Raw genomic sequence first — 19,911 nt, forward strand, 5'->3', positions numbered from 1 at the left:
TCATGGTTTTTAATATTCACTAATATTATTAGTCAAAGTCTAAATCAACCTAGCATTGGAAAAGTATACTCAATTTTTACATGACAAACAAATGGCATAATTATCTCACTTCAATACACGCTTTTCATTGAGCAAATGGTACTTTTAATTTATTGGGATTGGTGTTATGATTTTGATGTTATAAACATAAATGTGAATGAGCATATATACTGAATTAAAACTACATAAACAGCGACAGAAAAAAATAAATGGAACTCTTTATCACGAAGGTGACACATAGCCCTGTGTACAGTTCTGGGTGTACGGGGACGCGTCCGGTTGATAGCCGTGTGTACTTCCATAGACAAAGCGCGAGAGCGCACCGGAGTTGGTGTGCAATTTCAAAATAAGTAGTTTCCCAGCCGAAATCGGTTGAAATGACGATGGTTATCCGTAACAATCATTACAAAATTATCTGAAAGTGGAAAAATCGACTAGTAAAGACGGAAAATTGTAAACACGTAGGTTCCGAGGAATCATCCACCAAACGCCGCCATTTAATTCACGCAAGAGAATGTGTTTGTTTTTAGGGCAAAGTAGCCGATTTCATCCACAATTGAAATTCGAACTGGGAGGGATGGATATATGTGTTAATCGATCATCGTTTTGGTACATGGGCATGCTATTTCATTAAAAAAAATATTTGTCTACGGGGGTACACAGGGTTGTGAGGGGGGACATCTATCAAGCGAACGCGTCCCCGTACACACAGCACTAACACAGGCGAGATGCCACGTTGCACGAGTTCAAGCTCTGCAAAACTTTGGGTTTTACCAGGGGCTATGGGGGATGGTATGTTTGCTAAGTCAAGTGAATGAATTCAGTACAGTCTATATTTGCTAAATGTGTACAATTTAAATGCACATTATTTTGTCACTACAAAATAAGCCCCCCCCCCCTCGAAAATTGTTTTGGAATTTGAAAAGTAACGTCACAAGTTGTGTCATTGGACTGATCGAAAAGTAATTCGAAATAAAAGATGAATGATAGGTGAATGAAGATAAAACTTACCTATTATTTTCGGCGTTAATGAAATCTTTATGTTTGTTGGGTGAAAAACTCACCATTTCACTAAAACCATGCTGGTCTTGTACTGTCGCATTGAAATACTTCGTACTGGACTGTGTAGAGAGTTTAACTTTTGTAACATTGTGGACGTAACCTACCACGTCAGTATACAGGGTTGCAGAAGACTTAGCCATTTTACGTGAATGAATCGGAAAGCAAGAATCAAACGATACTAACATGAATAGGACATCAGCGCCACTGTTAAACTACGGTTGACAAACGTTGATTGCAATTGTGTTCACAGCGAGGCTAGAGAATTGCCGAGTGATGGCCGTTGAGGTGGTATCTGAGATGTGATACCCATTTCTATTATACTTTTTTTTTAAATTAAACTTAAAGTACCATCATTGACTAATACTTTTAAATCTGTTGGAATTTTTTTTATAGCTATTTTCGCGTCTCTAATGTGTTAATGTGAATTATTTAATTTAATAAATAGGGGGAGACGATACTTGTTATAAAAGCTGAAAATGACGTAAACAAACATGCCAGGCACTGCCCGATACCATCCCATAATTCCGTGCACGCTAGTAGTTCTGGGATGAAACATGAGCGGAGGAAAGAGTCAGGCGGTGTACACGTGATAATTAAATAAATGCCGATACTCGTACATGTATTTAGTACTGTAAAATGACTAATTTTCACTGGGTTTAAATTTCACTGATTTACCATTTCAGGCATAATCAGAGGGTTTTAAATTCACGGTTTTATCATTAAGATAATGTGTTTTATGCTAAATTTTACATATTTACTGGGTTTTAATTTAGCGCATTTTCCAGTCAGTGAAATAAGCAAAATTAAAACCCAGTGAATAATTAACCCCTTTACAGTATATATTTTTAGGTATATTAGACCAAGCATCTTGAATACGGTTTGAAAGTAAATAAAGAGACAAGTTATAAAACGCCTCTCTTTAGATTATTACAGATCAGGAAAACAATACCAAACTTTAAAAGCCATATGATGTGCTTGGGCAACATTAAACCATCCGCTTAAAAAATTTAGCTAAATCCGTCGTGGAAAAATGTTTTGCATACGAACATCTAAGACTACTTTCGCTGGGTATTTGAAACTGAAACCGTTATGTAACTGTAATGGCGTCGTTGATTGGCCTCTGAGTTGGGTGGCGATTTCGGTTTCAAAAACCCCAGGGAAAGTGTGATAATAAAAATTTAATCCAAATTACCAATTTAACCAGGGGTCGAACAATGGTATTCTCGGGCGGACATCCGGGCATTTTCACCGCCTGGCAACCATGATGGTCACGGTGAACACAAAGGTCGAAAACTCGGAAAAGGGTACTTTGAGATGGTTGTTGAGAGTCCGCTGAACAGTGTGCAGCATATATATTAGGATTACTTTCTAATTTTAGTTGGTGTTGTTTTCTTTAATTTAACTATTTCACCGGCTTTTATATAGCAGCTCGCCCAGAGCCTATAAGTATAATAGAAATAGTTAGAAATACGTGGTACAGTGGTGCGTGTTTCCGAGGATTGTGACACTATGTTTATATTAACATTGTGAACTATTTTTAAACTTTAGGAAAAATAACTGTGTTCGACATTGAATATTTACAGTTTAGCTGGAAAACAGCTTTATAAAAATAGGTTAATAGTTTTAATATGTTGACGTTATGCCGTGGACGATTTCGATATGCATATCTCATTATACCCGTGTACACAGGGTTCACATGCATTATCATTATACGGCCCCCCCTCCGTTTTTAGCTTCCTTGAGTGTTCTGCTCGCATTGTCCACTGCGTCGTAAATATCGTCGCGATTTTCCCTCCCAAGAATGTTTTTCTAAAGGGAAAACACCATTCATTTTAGACATAATTTGATCTACAACCAACTACCCATTCCTTACACTACATAAAGCATTCCCTTTTTAGCCATTTCCTTGTTTCGTTCTTGCACTGTGCACTCTTTATCTATACTTCAATAATTCCCACTTAGCACCTTTTGTCCATCGTTTACTGGTTCCCCTTTCTACTATACCGCCAAAACATAGTATCCAATCACCCTATTCAAACAATCTTCCCACGCCGTTTTTAATGTAAATACCAACGTCGAGACCAATTCCTCATTAGCTACACCACCGTCTCCTACCCCCTGCCCCGCCAACACAGTTACTTTAAAAACTACTCAATTTTTATTGCCAGCCCATTCCAAACCAGATATACCACCCGTGCATTTATATCTATACAATCTTAATTGCAAATACATGCACATTACCACCCTACCGCTTGTCCAAGCCCGCACTTGGCCCTACTATTTTTTTTTAAATCGTATGCCAAATTCAATCATTATTATTATTATTCAAAAATTATTTTAAACTGAAATGTTTAAAAAAAACGACCAGTAAAGACAGAAACATTTTTAAGCGCGTAGTGACCGAGAAATCATCCACCAAACGCCGCCAGTTTTAATTTTAGTTTTCAGAGGGTTGGCAAGGGGTATTTTCGTAAACTGTAATCAATTGTTTTTATTTTCGTAATAATGTAATTTGAATAAATAAAAAAAAAAACGTACGTTCGTAGACATGATCAATGTGTGAAGTGTAATCAGCTATTTTATTCGTCCGTAATTTGTACAAAGATATTATTTTTTTCAAATTAAACGTCGTAATTTCCAATTGTGATTCTTAAACTCAAATTATCAAAAATATTATAAAAATGTATAATGTCATTAGGAATTTGCTTTATCTGTAAAGAGTAAAAACCTATTTTTTTTACTGTAAATGGAAGTTTTACATCCCTGTAAAAACGTAAAATGCCGTTTTCATTTGCTGTAACGTCTACCAACTATTCCCCTTGCTACCCCTTTTTAGGGCAAAGTAGCCGATTTCATCCACAATTGAACTCCGAAGTGGGAGTGCTGGATCATCGTCTTTGGTACCTGGGTATGGTATTTCATTTAAAAAGTTATAATTTTCAGTCCCGGATTTTGTCTATGGGCGTACACAGGGCTGTGGTAGGGAACATCTATCAACCAATACTTCCCTACCCACCCCTATTTACTATTCTTACCGCCTATCTCAACTTTCTATTGAGTAAGTTTAAGTGGTCCCCTACGCTCGTTTTTCTCAATGAGATGTAAACCACTTCTCTATGCTCGTTCCCTTACACCATCTTTTGTACCTGTCTACACTGAGTTCATAGGTGTCCACTCTATATGTTTAGTCTGAGTAAGAGAACACGAAAGGTAATTTGATGCAATTGCGCCACCAAGCGGCCAAGTTTGTACATGCTTATAAAAGAGGTGAGTAGTATTTTGGTCATTTGTATTCGTCTAGAAATTGAATTATTGTTATGTTGTAATTTTCATTTGTTATTTTAATGTGAATCAGTGGGCAATATAATACTCCTGGAAAATTATATGGTAAAATTTTATATAAATCGTACTTTTTTATTTGTTCACGGCTGGAACATCAATTTGAGCGTCGCGACTTGATAAAAATGGTCGTCAGCAAAAGTGACGATGACCCGAATCACATCGTGTCACTGTTAACAGGGAAGCTGATATGCACATCATATTTAAGGATTTTTTGACTGATTTCACCGTTTGTATGTTCAATGATTGTAGCTAAAGTTTTGGAAAAGTCGATTCTGCTGTAGACTGTGTATAATGCGACACGTCGGCGAAAACAAACATGGCGGCGCGAATTACAATTGTTGCTATTGGTTTACATTTTGACCGTTTGAACATAAACATTATAGTTTGACGTGTCGCAAGGATTGAGAATAATATAAATAATGAATAATATATAATAAATAAATAATACAGTACTTGTCTCACACTTTTCTAGTTGCTCCGAATATTAACAATGTCATTTTCAAATCATTATTTACTTATATGTATGAAGCCAGGAAACAACACAGATGTAGGATAATTTATTTTATTTTCAATTTAATATATGTGTATAAATGTATATTAGTTATAAAACATTTCAATACTTGCCATGAATGTGGTTTATAGCTATTTTTTTTGCTCATTTGTAGTGTTCAATTACTGTGAATAATTACAATATGTTGGCTATCTGCTTCACTAGGTGTGTGTGTGGTATGTGTGATTTCCAGTGTTTTCACATATTAATTCTTCTGTGATTTATTTGGTTTGGCAGATTTCCACATTTTCGTTCTAGTTAGAAGGTAAAAGCTGAATAAATATTCTAGCCCATTGTTTCCATAGCAATAGCCAAAAAACTGATTTTTTGATAGCTTTGCACAAAATGTACATTGTATTTCTTTTTACAAATTTAGGATAAAACATCTTGGATGTAGCTTATTATATTCAGCTTGAGTGTGGGCACAAAGTAATTATTGAAATTTTTGAATTTTTGTTCATTACTGAGAAATTTGACCCCAAACGACTTTTTAGTTCCTCTGTGATTTTTTTGGCTTGGCTGATTTTGTTCATAGTTGACAGGCAGGATGTAATGTTACTATTTGGAAAAAATTCCTTGGCCGAACACTGCCATGGCATTCGCCAAAAAACTGATTTTTGAATACTTTTGCCTGAAATGTATTTTTTTGCACCGGTTTTGTAATAGTAGTGTTCAAATGATCATGGTTTTTATTATTAACAACATTTACCACCAAGTTAGTTTGATCTCAGTAACTTGTCAGCTTGTGAAGGCTTTAACACCCTATTGTGGCACTAAATATATGCACAAATTTATTGTTATTTTACATTGAAAGTACTATATAATGTATTAAACTTCACTTTTTTTATTGTCATGGTAACAAGTTTGTTTTTAGCGGTGCTCTTATGTTAGCAGTGGTGAATTATAAATTCCAAATTTTGCATAAATTACAAATTAACAGTGAATTATGTTTACTAGTAAAATACAAATATATTAACATGGAACTAACTTCATATTATTTTATCATTATTTTTCAGTTTATGATAATCTACATTTTCAAAGGTGAGTGTGTAGTTGTAATTGTCAAACAAAATGCGCAACACATGGTCATGTACACTGACTGTTCATTTCATCATTACTGTTCTGTAAACAGCCTTGGTAGTGGAGTGAGTGTATGGATACCTCTGGTGCACATACACTTTTAAACACAGAATGGTGTACACTGACTGTTCATTTCATCTTCACTGTCATGTAAACAGCCTTGGTAGTGGAGTAAGTGTATGGATACCTCTGGTGCACATACACTTCTAAACACAGAATCGTGTACACTGACTGTTCATTTCATCTTCACTGTCATGTAAACAGCCTTGGTAGTGGAGTAAGTGTATGGATATGTCTGGTACACATACACTTCTAAACACAGAATAGTTTACACTGACTGTTCATTTCATCTTTACCGTCATGTGAACAGTCTTGGTAGTGGAGTGAGTGTATGGATATGTCTGGTACACATACACTTCTAAATACAGAATAGTTTACACTGACTGTTCATTTCATCTTTAGCGTCATGTAAACAGTCTTGGTAGTAGAGTGAGTGTATGGATACCTCTGGTACACATACACTTCTAAATACAGAATGGTGTACACTGACTGTTTATTTCAGATTCACTGTCATGTAAACACCCTTGGTAGTGGAGTGAGTGTATGGATATGTCTGGTACACATACACTTCTATATACAGAATGGTGTACACTGACTGTTCATTTCATCTTCACTGTCATGTAAACAGCCTTGGTAGTGGAGTAAGTGTATGGATATGTATGGTACACATACACTTCTAAATACAGAATAGTTTACACTGACTGTTCATTTCATCTTTACCGTCATGTAAACAGTCTTGGTAGTAGAGTGAGTGTATGGATACCTCTGGTACACATACACTTCTAAATACAGAATGGTGTACACTGACTGTTTATTTCAGATTCACTGTCATGTAAAGACCCTTGGTAGTGGAGTGAGTGTATGGATATGTCTGGTACACATACACTTCTAAATACAGAATAGTGTACACTGACTGTTCATTTCATATACACTGTTGGTAGTGGAGTAAGTGTATGGATACCTCTGGTACACATACACTTCTAAATACAGAATGGTGTACACTGACTGTTCATTTCATATACACTGTTGGTAGTGGAGTGAGTGTATGGATACCTCTGGTACACCTACACTTCTAAATACAGAATGGTGTACACTGACTGTTCATTTCATATACACTGTTGGTAGTGGAGTGAGTGTATGGATACCTCTGGTACACATACACTTCTAAATACAGAATAGTGTACACTGACTGTTCATTTCATATACACTGTTGGTAGTGGAGTGAGTGTATGGATACCTCTGGTACACCTACACTTCTAAATACAGAATGGTGTACACTGACTGTTCATTTCATATACACTGTTGGTAGTGGAGTAAGTGTATGGATACCTCTGGTACACCTACACTTCTAAATACAGAATGGTGTACACTGACTGTTCATTTCATATACACTGTTGGTAGTGGAGTAAGTGTATGGATACCTCTGGTACACCTACACTTCTAAATACAGAATGGTGTACACTGACTGTTCATTTCATATACACTGTTGGTAGTGGAGTGAGTGTATGGATACCTCTGGTACACCTACACTTCTAAATACAGAATGGTGTACACTGACTGTTCATTTCATATACACTGTTGGTAGTGGAGTGAGTGTATGGATACCTCTGCTACACATACACTTCTAAATACAGAATGGTGTACACTGACTGTTCATTTCATATACACTGTTGGTAGTGGAGTCAGTGTATGGATACCTCTGCTACACCTACACTTCTAAATACAGAATGGTGTACACTGACTGTTCATTTCATATACACTGTTGGTAGTGGAGTAAGTGTATGGATACCTCTGGTACACATACACTTCTAAATACAGAATGGTGTACACTGACTGTTCATTTCATATACACTGTTGGTAGTGGAGTGAGTGTATGGATACCTCTGGTACACATATACTTCTAAATACAGAATGGTGTACACTGACTGTTCATTTCATATACACTGTTGGTAGTGGAGTGAGTGTATGGATACCTCTGCTACACATACACTTCTAAATACAGAATGGTGTACACTGACTGTTCATTTCAAATACACTGTTGGTAGTGGAGTGAGTGTATGAATACCTCTGGTACACATACACTTCTAAATACAGAATGGTGTACACTGACTGTTCATTTCATATACACTGTCATGTAAACAGCCTTGGTAGTGGAGTAAGTGTATGGATATGTCTGGTACACATACACTTCTAAACACAGAATAGTTTACACTGACTGTTCATTTCATCTTTACCGTCATGTGAACAGTCTTGGTAGTGGAGTGAGTGTATGGATATGTCTGGTACACATACACTTCTAAATACAGAATAGTTTACACTGACTGTTCATTTCATCTTTACCGTCATGTAAACAGTCTTGGTAGTAGAGTGAGTGTATGGATACCTCTGGTACACATACACTTCTAAATACAGAATGGTGTACACTGACTGTTTATTTCAGATTCACTGTCATGTAAACACCCTTGGTAGTGGAGTGAGTGTATGGATATGTCTGGTACACATACACTTCTAAATACAGAATGGTGTACACTGACTGTTCATTTCATCTTCACTGTCATGTAAACAGCCTTGGTAGTGGAGTAAGTGTATGGATATGTATGGTACACATACACTTCTAAATACAGAATAGTTTACACTGACTGTTCATTTCATCTTTACCGTCATGTAAACAGTCTTGGTAGTAGAGTGAGTGTATGGATACCTCTGGTACACATACACTTCTAAATACAGAATGGTGTACACTGACTGTTTATTTCAGATTCACTGTCATGTAAACACCCTTGGTAGTGGAGTGAGTGTATGGATATGTCTGGTACACATACACTTCTAAATACAGAATAGTGTACACTGACTGTTCTTTTCATATACACTGTTGGTAGTGGAGTAAGTGTATGGATACCTCTGGTACACATACACTTCTAAATACAGAATGGTGTACACTGACTGTTCATTTCATATACACTGTTGGTAGTGGAGTGAGTGTATGGATACCTCTGGTACACCTACACTTCTAAATACAGAATGGTGTACACTGACTGTTCATTTCATATACACTGTTGGTAGTGGAGTGAGTGTATGGATACCTCTGGTACACCTACACTTCTAAATACAGAATGGTGTACACTGACTGTTCATTTCATATACACTGTTGGTAGTGGAGTGAGTGTATGGATACCTCTGGCACCAATACACTTCTAAATACAGAATGGTGTACACTGACTGTTCATTTCATATACACTGTTGGTAGTGGAGTGAGTGTATGGATACCTCTGGTACACCTACACTTCTAAATACAGAATGGTGTACACTGACTGTTCATTTCATATACACTGTTGGTAGTGGAGTAAGTGTATGGATACCTCTGGTGCACCTACACTTCTAAATACAGAATGGTGTACACTGACTGTTCATTTCATATACACTGTTGGTAGTGGAGTAAGTGTATGGATACCTCTGGTACACCTACACTTCTAAATACAGAATGGTGTACACTGACTGTTCATTTCATATACACTGTTGGTAGTGGAGTGAGTGTATGGATACCTCTGGTACACCTACACTTCTAAATACAGAATGGTGTACACTGACTGTTCATTTCATATACACTGTTGGTAGTGGAGTGAGTGTATGGATACCTCTGCTACACATACACTTCTAAATACAGAATGGTGTACACTGACTGTTCATTTCATATACACTGTTGGTAGTGGAGTAAGTGTATGGATACCTCTGCTACACCTACACTTCTAAATACAGAATGGTGTACACTGACTGTTCATTTCATATACACTGTTGGTAGTGGAGTGAGTGTATGGATACCTCTGGTACACATACACTTCTAAATACAGAATGGTGTACACTGACTGTTCATTTCATACACACTGTTGGTAGTGGAGTGAGTGTATGGATACCTCTGGTACACATACACTTCTAAATACAGAATGGTGTACACTGACTGTTCATTTCATATACACTGTTGGTAGTGGAGTGAGTGTATGGATACCTCTGGTACACATACACTTCTAAATACAGAATGGTGTACACCGACTGTTCATTTCATATTCACTGTCATGTAAACGCTGTTGGTAGTGGAGTGAGTGTATGGATACCTCTGAATATTAATGAGCTCATGAATATTAATTAGTGACCGGCACTCAAATCAAGCTGGGCAGAACCCTGGTGTACACTGACTGTTCATTTTATCTTCACTGTCATGTAAACAGCCTTGGTAGTGGAGTGAGTGTATGGATACCTCTGGTACACATACACTTCTAAATACAGAATGGTGTACACTGACTTTTCATTTCATCTTGACCGTTACGATGCATACTTTAATGGGAAATGACATATAACATTTTAATCAGAGGCCTTTAGGCTTAGTTTTGAAGATAATGATGTATTCGAAAATTTGCCCAGTGGAACAAGTAATTTCTTGTTTTACTGTAATTAAGGTTGACTTGTCAAAACTGGATTTCAATAAAAGGGCCCCCTTTGGAGATTGGACTTAACCATCTTTTGGCCATTTTTTTTTCACTTGTTGGTGAATTACAGTAAAACATCAGTATATAGCTTATATGCTATGGTTATAATATCAACATTGTGGTGATGGCCATTACAAATTTGGCAGCTTTAAATTGTTTCATGTTTATCAATAAAAATGTTTATTTTGCTTACCCAAACCAGTGTATAAAAAAGTATTTCCTATTGGTATTACTCTGGCTGTGCCTTTTTTATGATGTAAACATTTTTGTTTCAGTGGTTAATCACTTCTGAATTTATGAAAAAATTAGTGTAAGTCAATATTCTACTGGATTTCATCCCTAATTTGCACTGCAACACTTCCCACAATGCATGTTGTATACATTTTGTTAGTACATTCTGCAGTTTCTAAAGCACACACTAATTAATGAACATATAAGACAATAAATGTGTTTATTTTTTTACATAATAGTTGTTCAGTAATTGTAATGATCTGTATGTGACTCAATTTTGTATTACATATATATAATTATTTATATTATTTTGTTGTTTAGATGCCGAGAAAAAAGAATTGGAGAAGAAAAGAAGCAATGAAGAAAAGAGCAGCTCTGGGCATCGTCCCACCTGCTTCGAGCATTGTCCCACCAACTTTGGGCATCGTCCCACCAACTTTGGGCATCGTCCCACCAACTTTGGGCATCGTCCCATCAACCCTGGGCATCGTCCCGCCAACTTTGGGCATCGTCCCAACAGACTTGGGCATCGACCCAACAGATACGGGCATTGTCCCACCAGACTTGGACATTGATCCAACAGATATGGGCATCGTCCCAGCAACTTTGGGCATTGTCCCACCTATTTTGGGCACCGACCCACCAGATATGGGCATAGTCCTTCCAATCAATGAAATGAATGACATCCTTCGGGAACAAAGTAATAGAACAAATGAAGCAAGACAGAATAAAACTGTGATAGTAAACATAACAAGGGAATCATTTGAGAATGAAATTATCAATTGTTACAAGACAACAGGTAATAAAATAAATGCTCTAGTTTCAGTTCAAGGTAGTTTTAATCAAGGTCACCCTCAGTTTCTATACAACAGTGGACGGCAATGTGTTGCAAACAGTTTAGTATCTATACTCTATAGTAAGATAAAACTTGTGTTTTCATGGGATACGTTTGATCTCGATACCATATTGCGAACAGGAAATGAATTGTATGGATTTTTGCAACAATCCTCAACATGTAATGATGCATACCTTTTAGTGACTGAATTACCAGAAATAATAGAGTTATTTGACTTAAGATTTGCATTGAATATTGCAGAATCTTTATCAGGTATTATAGGAAAAAGTGGTGATTTTAATGCCCCTCTCATGGCATTTAATGTTGCACTTGAAATAACCTTAAGAGATCACGATGCTTGTATTGTTATTTTTGGAGGTGCAGCATTTTCTGTATTGAAGAATGGTGACACATACTGGATTTTTGATCCTCATGCAAGGGATTCCAAGGGAATGGTGGAACCAGATGGAAAGAGTGTACTATTACAATGCAGGAATGTTGAGGTAGTGTATGAGCATTGTTGTAATCTTGCAGTATCCATGCATGTTAGCGCAAACACTCAGTTTGAAGTTACTGGTATAAGTGCTAATGTTGAGGAGTATATGGAATGTCAGTCTGAAGATGAAGTGTTAGTTGTTAGTACTGATCATATTCCATTGTTGTTTTCTTCTTTGAGTTTAGAACTGTGTGAAAGTTTGTGCTTTCAACTCGGTATTAAAAATATTAGAAAGACAGAAGTTGTATATAGTGATCAGTGTAATGAAATTGGTGAGCCATGTAGAAGTAAGTCAATCAAAGAGGATGGTAATTGCTTTTTTAGAGCTCTGTCATATGCACTTTCTGGTAATGAAAATAATCACCATAGAATAAGGTTGGCTATTGTTAATCACCTAAAAGAGAATGCTACTGAGTTTTATGGTCATTTAAGACCAGGTTACAAGTCGGTTAGTGATTACTTAGTCAAGTCGAGAATGGAGAATTTGCGAATATGGGCAACAGAAGTTGAAATAGTTGCAGCTGCTCATCTTTTAAGAACAGATATTTACACATTTAGTCAAGGAAGATGGCTAAAATATTCAAGCACTCAAATCGACAAGAACATCATCAATAATGAAAAAGGGATATACTTGAATCACTGTATGGAGATCCACTATGAAGTTGTTGAGTGTGTAAAGATGCCAGGAGTATTGACATCTGTGTGTACACATAATACTAACTCGTCTACTATTTCTGAAGTGGGTAGAAGTAAGAGAAGTTTACAAACTGTTGGACATCATTTATCAGACCATAATATTGACCAGAAAATATCAAATAAACAACATAAATGTGAAAAGAAAGTGTCAACAGATACTTGTACATCATCAGTACATGTAGGCCAAATTTTAAAACGAAAAGGGAAGCGTGCAAATGATAGGCTGCGAAGAATTCTTTATCATCTTAAAAAAAAAACTAAGCAATGTGAAGAACCAGCTGATGACCACAGCAGCATAGCAAAAAAGTGGAAATTAAAAAAAGAAGTAGAACGATATCACACTGATGATCAATTTCAAGAGAAGAAGAAACTTTCAATAATTACTAGGTACAGAAAAAATAATGCTTATAAAGCAGAATTGAAGGAACAAAGTATTCAAAAGTATGCACAAAATGAAAGTCACAGACTAATTGTAAAGGAACAAAGTATAAAAAAGTATGCACAAAATGAAAGTCACCAAGCAGCAGTAAAGAAACGAGGTATTCAAAAGTATGCACAAAATGAAAGTACCAGGGAGGAAACTAAATTGAGAGTGCTTGCCACCAGGCAGTCCAAAGTGAATTCTATGAAAAACATAGATAAAGTTACAAATACCTTTAGGAATGAGATTGCGAATGGCCCAAAGTATGTCTGTTCAGTTTGCCATCGACGACTTTTCAGAGATCAAGTTCTTTTTTGTAAACAAGAGATGTACTTCAATAAAGGAGGGAATGTATCATCTATTGCTGAAAAGTGTATTACCAAAGATTATGTTCATGAATGCACCAACACGTGTGATGATAACTGTCTGTATCTGAGACAAGAGCATTGCAGATTATGGATATGTTTCACTTGTCATCGAAAACTTCTAAAAGGGAAAATGCCAGCGGAAGCTGTTGCCAATAATCTGTATATAAAGCCTATTCCAGAGGAACTGAAGTGCCTGAATTCCCTTGAACAACATTTGATTTGTTTGCACATTCCATTTATGAAAATGTTAGCTCTACCAAAGGGTGGTCAAAATGGTGTCCATGGGCCTGTTGTCTGCGTTCCTTCAAGTGTTGAGAAGGTAACATCTATTTTACCAAGATTTGAGTCTGATGATCAAATGATCAGAGTTAAATTAAAGAGGAAACTCACTTATAAAGGACACTATCAGTATCAGTTTGTAAACGATGTTCATATAAGGGATGCTTTGCACTATCTCAAGACAAACAACAAATGGTATAGTGATATTTGTTTCAATGAAAATTGGAGAAATCCCCTATTGGAAACTGTTGAAGACAATGAGCCACATCATGAAAATGATGCCTCAAATGTGATTGGTTCAGTAAATGAAGACGATGAAAACATTGATACAGAGCATGAAGAACAGGTTACACAACAGCAGGGAATGTTTCTTGATACATGTCTTCAACCTGTTGATATAGCTCAGGAAGTTCTTGACCATCATTATGACACCATTCAATGTGTGGCTCCTGCTGAGGGAAACAATCCAGTGCAGATGTTGATGGATGAAACCAATGAAGCCAAATCTTTTCCTGCTTTGTATCCAACAGGCTCACCAACTTTTTATGATAAACGGGATGAAAGAATAACACTTGCTCGTTATCTCCATATGCGACTAATGAATGCAGATGGTAGATTTGCAAAAAACACTGATTTCATATTTTATGCTCAGTATCTATCAGAGGTGCAACAAGTTGTATCAAATGTGTCTATTGCTTTAAGAAAAGGGTCTGGTAAAGCATGTGGTAAAAAAGTAACTTCTGCTACTCTCACAGATGCACAGTCACTGAAAGAAATCTTGAATAATGATGAAGGTTTTAAATTTCTCAAGCCAATTCGAGGAACACCACCTTTTTGGCAAAGCACACAGAAAGACTTATTTGCTATGTTAAGGCAGCTGGGAATACCTACATGGTTTTGCAGTTTTAGTTCAGCTGATATGAGGTGGCCTGAATTTATAGAGGCTATTCTAAGTGAGCAAGGTGACACACGCACAATTGAAGAGCTTGATTGGTCTGAAAAATGTGCCATATTGAGAAACAACCCTGTGACAGCTGCTCGAATGTTTGATCATAGATTTCATTGTTTTTTAAAACATGTAATTATGTCACCTGCGGAACCTATTGGAGAAATTGTAGATTACTTTTATAGAGTTGAGTTTCAGCAACGTGGATCCCCCCACACACACTGTCTCTTTTGGGTTAAAGATGCACCAAGAGTGGATGATAATGAGGACATAGAAGTAACAGAATTTGTTGACAAATATATTACTTGTGGAATTCCATCTGAAGAAAGTGATGATGAACTCTTTGAGATTGTAAACAGTGTTCAGAAACACAGTATGCGACATTCTAAAAGTTGTCGGAAGCAAGGTACTTCTTGTAGGTTTAATTTTCCGCGACCCCCTTCTAAAGAAACATTCATTGCACGAGTTGATAATGCTGTGACTGAAACTACAGATGTCAATGTTAATCTGTTAGATGAAGTGAATCCTGAGTATAATGATATTAATGCAGATTATACAGAAATGGACCAAAGTGACTCGAAACAAGTTCCAAAATTACTTACTACAGATGAAGCAAAAGCAATTTTGACAAAAATATGGAATGAACTATCAAACCCGGAGAAGAGCTATCTAACAGTTGAGTCCTTGTTTACTAGTATTGGGGTATCTCAGGATCTATTTGAAAAAGCAAGCTCAAAGTTAACGAAGAAAACCAGTATAATTTTGAAAAGGCAAACAAATGATGTTTGGGTAAACCAATATAATAAAGACCTGTTGCGCTGTTGGAATGCAAATATGGACATACAATTTGTGGTAGATGCTTATAGTTGCATTGTGTATATTATTAGTTATATATCAAAATCAGAAAGAGAAATGGGTTTGTTGTTGGGTCATGCACAGAAAGAAGCTTCAAAGGAAGGAAATACAGATGCAAAACTGGCAATGAAACAGCTAGGAGGTGTATATCTAACAAACAGAGAAGTTTGTGCTCAAGAGGCTGTATATAGAGTATGCAATTTGAGGTTAAAAGAAGGTTCAAGAAAAGTTCAGTTCATTCCAACAGGGGACAATCCCATTAAAATGAGCTTACCTCTTCGGGTACTTCAAATGAAAAATAAAGATCGTAACCTGAATAAAGAAGATATCTGGATGACTAGCCTATTAGATCGTTATAAGAGTAGACCAAATGAAGACATATTTGATAATCTATGCCTTGCTAGTTTTGTTTCAGAGTATAGAGTGGTCTCAACATCAGAGATCATGGGGAATACAAAGTCAAACAATGCATTTGTTAAACTTCAAAATGGTCTTGGCTATGTGCGAAAAAGAACTCGAACCGATGCAGCAGTTGTCAGGTATGCACGATTTTCACCCTTCAAATATCCGGAGAAGTATTATCAAAGCATTCTTCAACTTTTTCTGCCTCATCGAACTGATAGTCAGTTGAAACCATGCAACTTTGATTCATTCGAAGATTTTTATCAAACTGGTGCTGTAAAGTATGCATGCAAAACATTAGAAACTGTGAAAGCTATTGTTGACAGAAACAGAGCACTTTTTGAAAAAGAAGTGGATGAAATAGATGCAGCAGAGCAAATTCTGGAAGCATGTCCTCCTTTAGAAGATGCCTGGGCGCAGATTCATTCCCAGTCTGAAATGGAACGATTGCAATGTCAGGAAATGGTGAATAACATTTCCTTATCAGATGAAGCAGAAAATGATGACTCAGTTCCAGATTTGCTGGGAAAAGACAAGACTAATTCATGTGCAGAAGTGCATCGTCAATGTGGAATGTCAAGAAATGATGCTAAAATATTGCTTAGATCATTAAATGACAAGCAACAGGACATATTCTACACAGTACGACAATGGTGTTTAAATAAAACCACAGATCATAGTGTACAAGCATTTTATATGTTCTTGTGTGGTGGTGCAGGTACTGGAAAGTCTCATTTAATCAAAGCTTTATATTATGAAGCTTCTAGAATTCTTTCCCGTGTATTGCCAAATCCTGACAACATTTCTGTATTGTTGACGGCACCAACAGGTGTTGCTGCTTTTAATATAGATGCAACAACTATACACAGTACTTTCTCAATAGCAATTGATGCCAAACTACCATACCAGCCACTGGGAGAAGAGAAAATAAACACACTACGTACAAAGCTTGGTAGTTTGCAGATTCTTATTATTGACGAGATTTCAATGGTGGATAAGAAGCTTCTTGCTTATATTCATGGGAGGCTGAGACAGATTAAACAAAGTGGTGATTATTCTCCGTTTGGAGGTGTTTCTGTGGTGGCAGTGGGTGATTTCTATCAGTTGCCACCAGTGAAAGGAAAGGCACTGTATTTTAACAATGAAGGTGTTGACCTATGGAATGATTATTTTTCTATTGCTGAATTGAGTGATATTGTGAGACAAGAAGACTATGCATTTGCTGAAACACTCAATGTTATCAGAAGCAAAAAGAAATCAGATGACTTGGACACTAGTGCAGTGAACATGCTTCGTCAATGCGAAACTGGTGAAGATGGTAATGGTATTCACATATTTGCAACCAATAAAGAAGTTAATGAATGTAATGTTATGAAACTGCAATCATCCTGTACTGATCCGATAACCATTAAGGCACAGGACTTCTGTAGAGATCCTAAAACAAAGAAATTAGTCAGGCAGAACAGCCAACATAAGAAGATATACAATACAAATTTGGCAAATACAGTAACTTTAGCTGTTGGTGCCCGTGTGATGTTAACAAAAAACATTGATGTATCTGATGGTCTAGTAAATGGTGTTTTTGGAACTGTTTCCTATATATCTATGAAGCCTGGTGAAGTATTCCCTTCCACTATATACGTAGTTTTTGATAATGAAAATGTTGGAACAAAACTGCGTAGTAAAACTGATGTGTTATCATCAATACCAGAGAACAGTTTGCCAATAATGCCCCAGGAAGACCGTGTGAACAGTAGTGGAAGTATCAGACGACAATTCCCATTAAAACTTGCTTGGGCATGTACAGTACATAAAGTACAAGGCTTAACAGTAGAAGAAGCTGTAGTTTCATTAGACAAAATATTTGCACCTGGACAAGCTTATGTGGCCTTGAGTAGGGTAAAATCCTTGAGTGGACTTGTTATCAAAGACTTCAAGGAATCTGCCATTTATTGCAATGAGAAAATAGATGCTGCCTTATCAAGTATGCCCAAGTTTATCACTTTGACTGAAAGTAACTCAAATATAGAATGTTCATATACTATCACTTTGCATAACATAGAAGGTATATATTCACACATTGAAGACCTAAAATATGACAAAAGATTGGTAAAAAGTGATTTTATTTGTTTGACAGAAACATGGTTGACCAGTGCAGATTCAGAAGACGGATTAGGTCTAAGTGGTTTTGTTTTTCACCACAAACCTAGGTCATTATCATATGATACATCTGACCATGTTACAACTGATTTGAAGCATCAAGCTCATGGAGGAGTAGGAGTTTATATCAGTAGTAATGAGTGTATTGAAATCTTGAATCTGTGTATCACAGATTTGGAGTACATGGCATTTTATGTAAAGGACGGACATTTTACAGTAGCAATAATCTATAGACCTCAATCTTACAGAGCAGACATATTCAGAAGAAACTTATTGAGTTTGGTTGAAGAATTGGAGAAACTACCTGGTGGAAGCATTGTTCTTGGTGATTTTAACGAGAATGTGCTTGTGTGTTCTTCTGTACAAAAGTTGATGGAGGAAAGAGGATTTAAACAGTGTGTTGCACAGCCAACAACAGACAGTGGTACATTGATTGATCATGCTTATGTCAGACATACAAATATTATAAATGTTGAAGTTATTCAGACATATTTTGGTTCTCACAATGCAGTTTGTCTGAAGGTGTGAACTTATTAATAATGTAAATCATAATCTTGAAGTATCTGTAAATTTAGTGTCATGAAAATATTACTTAATTCATCTGTACAAGCATGTTTTTTGTAAAATGATGGGGTGGGTTGGGAGGGCCAAGGGATGCCATTCCAGGCTTTTTTTTAAATTATGCATTAGGTAGTTGATGGTCAAATTGTATTTAACCTAAAAGCTGTTGACAGCTAATAAAAGGTATGATACAAGGCATCATTGACTGACTGTTGGCAACTATTCATGTCATTGTGACTTACTGAATCATGACTAGCAAAGAATCTCTATCATTAATTCAATTTGTGTAATATTTTGTATGGGAAAAAGTCAGGAGAGACAACAGTGACATTTAATGTCCAGAACAGTCGCCTGGCACAAAAAAAAAATAATTACTGCTTGTACAGGTGTAATTATATGAGTACTCATATTGCGCATTTAATAAATGAAGTATAATACTGGCAATGATCTATCATATACTTGTGTTGTACATATACTTGTGTTGTACATATGGACTGAATACATGGACATGTCCGAATACAAAGTGGCAAAAGAATGTCCCTGGTGCCAAGTGACGCGGTGGCATTAGGGATAAAATTTAGTATGCACTTTTTAGATGTAGCGTCTGTGTGTTGTTGTTTTTCATGTCTGTCTTTTTTGTGTGTGTGTGTGTGTGTCTGTCTGTCTTTTTGTATTTCAAGTTAATATTAAATAATCTATTGTATTTCTGAGATTTCTTCAATTCAAATTATTTTATATACATTATATATGACACAAATGTAAAACATGCAGCATATTGCATTGTCACTAAGTGCTAGCATATTGTAGAAACAATAACGTTAAACAATTCTAGTACTTACTGGAAGATTACATTGCTGTGAAGTTTTAAGATCAAACTTTGCAAAGTAACTGCAATGTCTTTAACATATTGATTATTTAGCAGTGGAACAATTGTGCTGAACTTGGTATAGCATCGCCATTCTACAAGTCAATGTATCATCAGTGTGCCTCATCAAAAGGACACAATTTTAATGCAGTATTGATAACCAACACTGGTCAAAACTGTCA

The 19,911-nt window shown here is 36.3% G+C and overlaps 1 protein-coding gene and 1 long non-coding RNA gene across 2 annotated transcripts; both read left to right on the forward strand.

Moving 5' to 3' along the window:
- The first annotated feature begins 4,277 nt into the window (after nucleotides 1–4,277).
- On the forward strand, nucleotides 4,278–11,199 carry LOC144341755 (uncharacterized). The gene is made up of 3 exons (XR_013418640.1): nucleotides 4,278–4,368; nucleotides 6,010–6,034; nucleotides 11,167–11,199. It is a non-coding gene; the product is annotated as an uncharacterized LOC144341755 (long non-coding RNA).
- Nucleotides 11,200–11,202: 3 nt separating this feature from the next.
- On the forward strand, nucleotides 11,203–18,831 carry LOC100379079 (uncharacterized). The gene has a single exon (XM_085496283.1). It carries the CDS (start codon nucleotides 11,203–11,205, stop codon nucleotides 18,829–18,831), a length of 7,629 nt encoding a protein of 2,542 aa, XP_085352409.1.
- Nucleotides 18,832–19,911: the final 1,080 nt, after the last annotated feature.

This window comes from Saccoglossus kowalevskii, unplaced genomic scaffold (assembly GCF_978046115.1).
Source record: "Saccoglossus kowalevskii unplaced genomic scaffold, keSacKowa6.1 SCAFFOLD_53, whole genome shotgun sequence".
Taxonomy (NCBI): domain Eukaryota; kingdom Metazoa; phylum Hemichordata; class Enteropneusta; family Harrimaniidae; genus Saccoglossus; species Saccoglossus kowalevskii.

Bases quoted from the DNA above. Each gene is read 5' to 3' on its own strand.
- LOC100379079 (XM_085496283.1), top strand. From the start codon at position 11,203: ATGAAGAAAAGAGCAGCTCTGGGCATCGTCCCACCTGCTTCGAGCATT.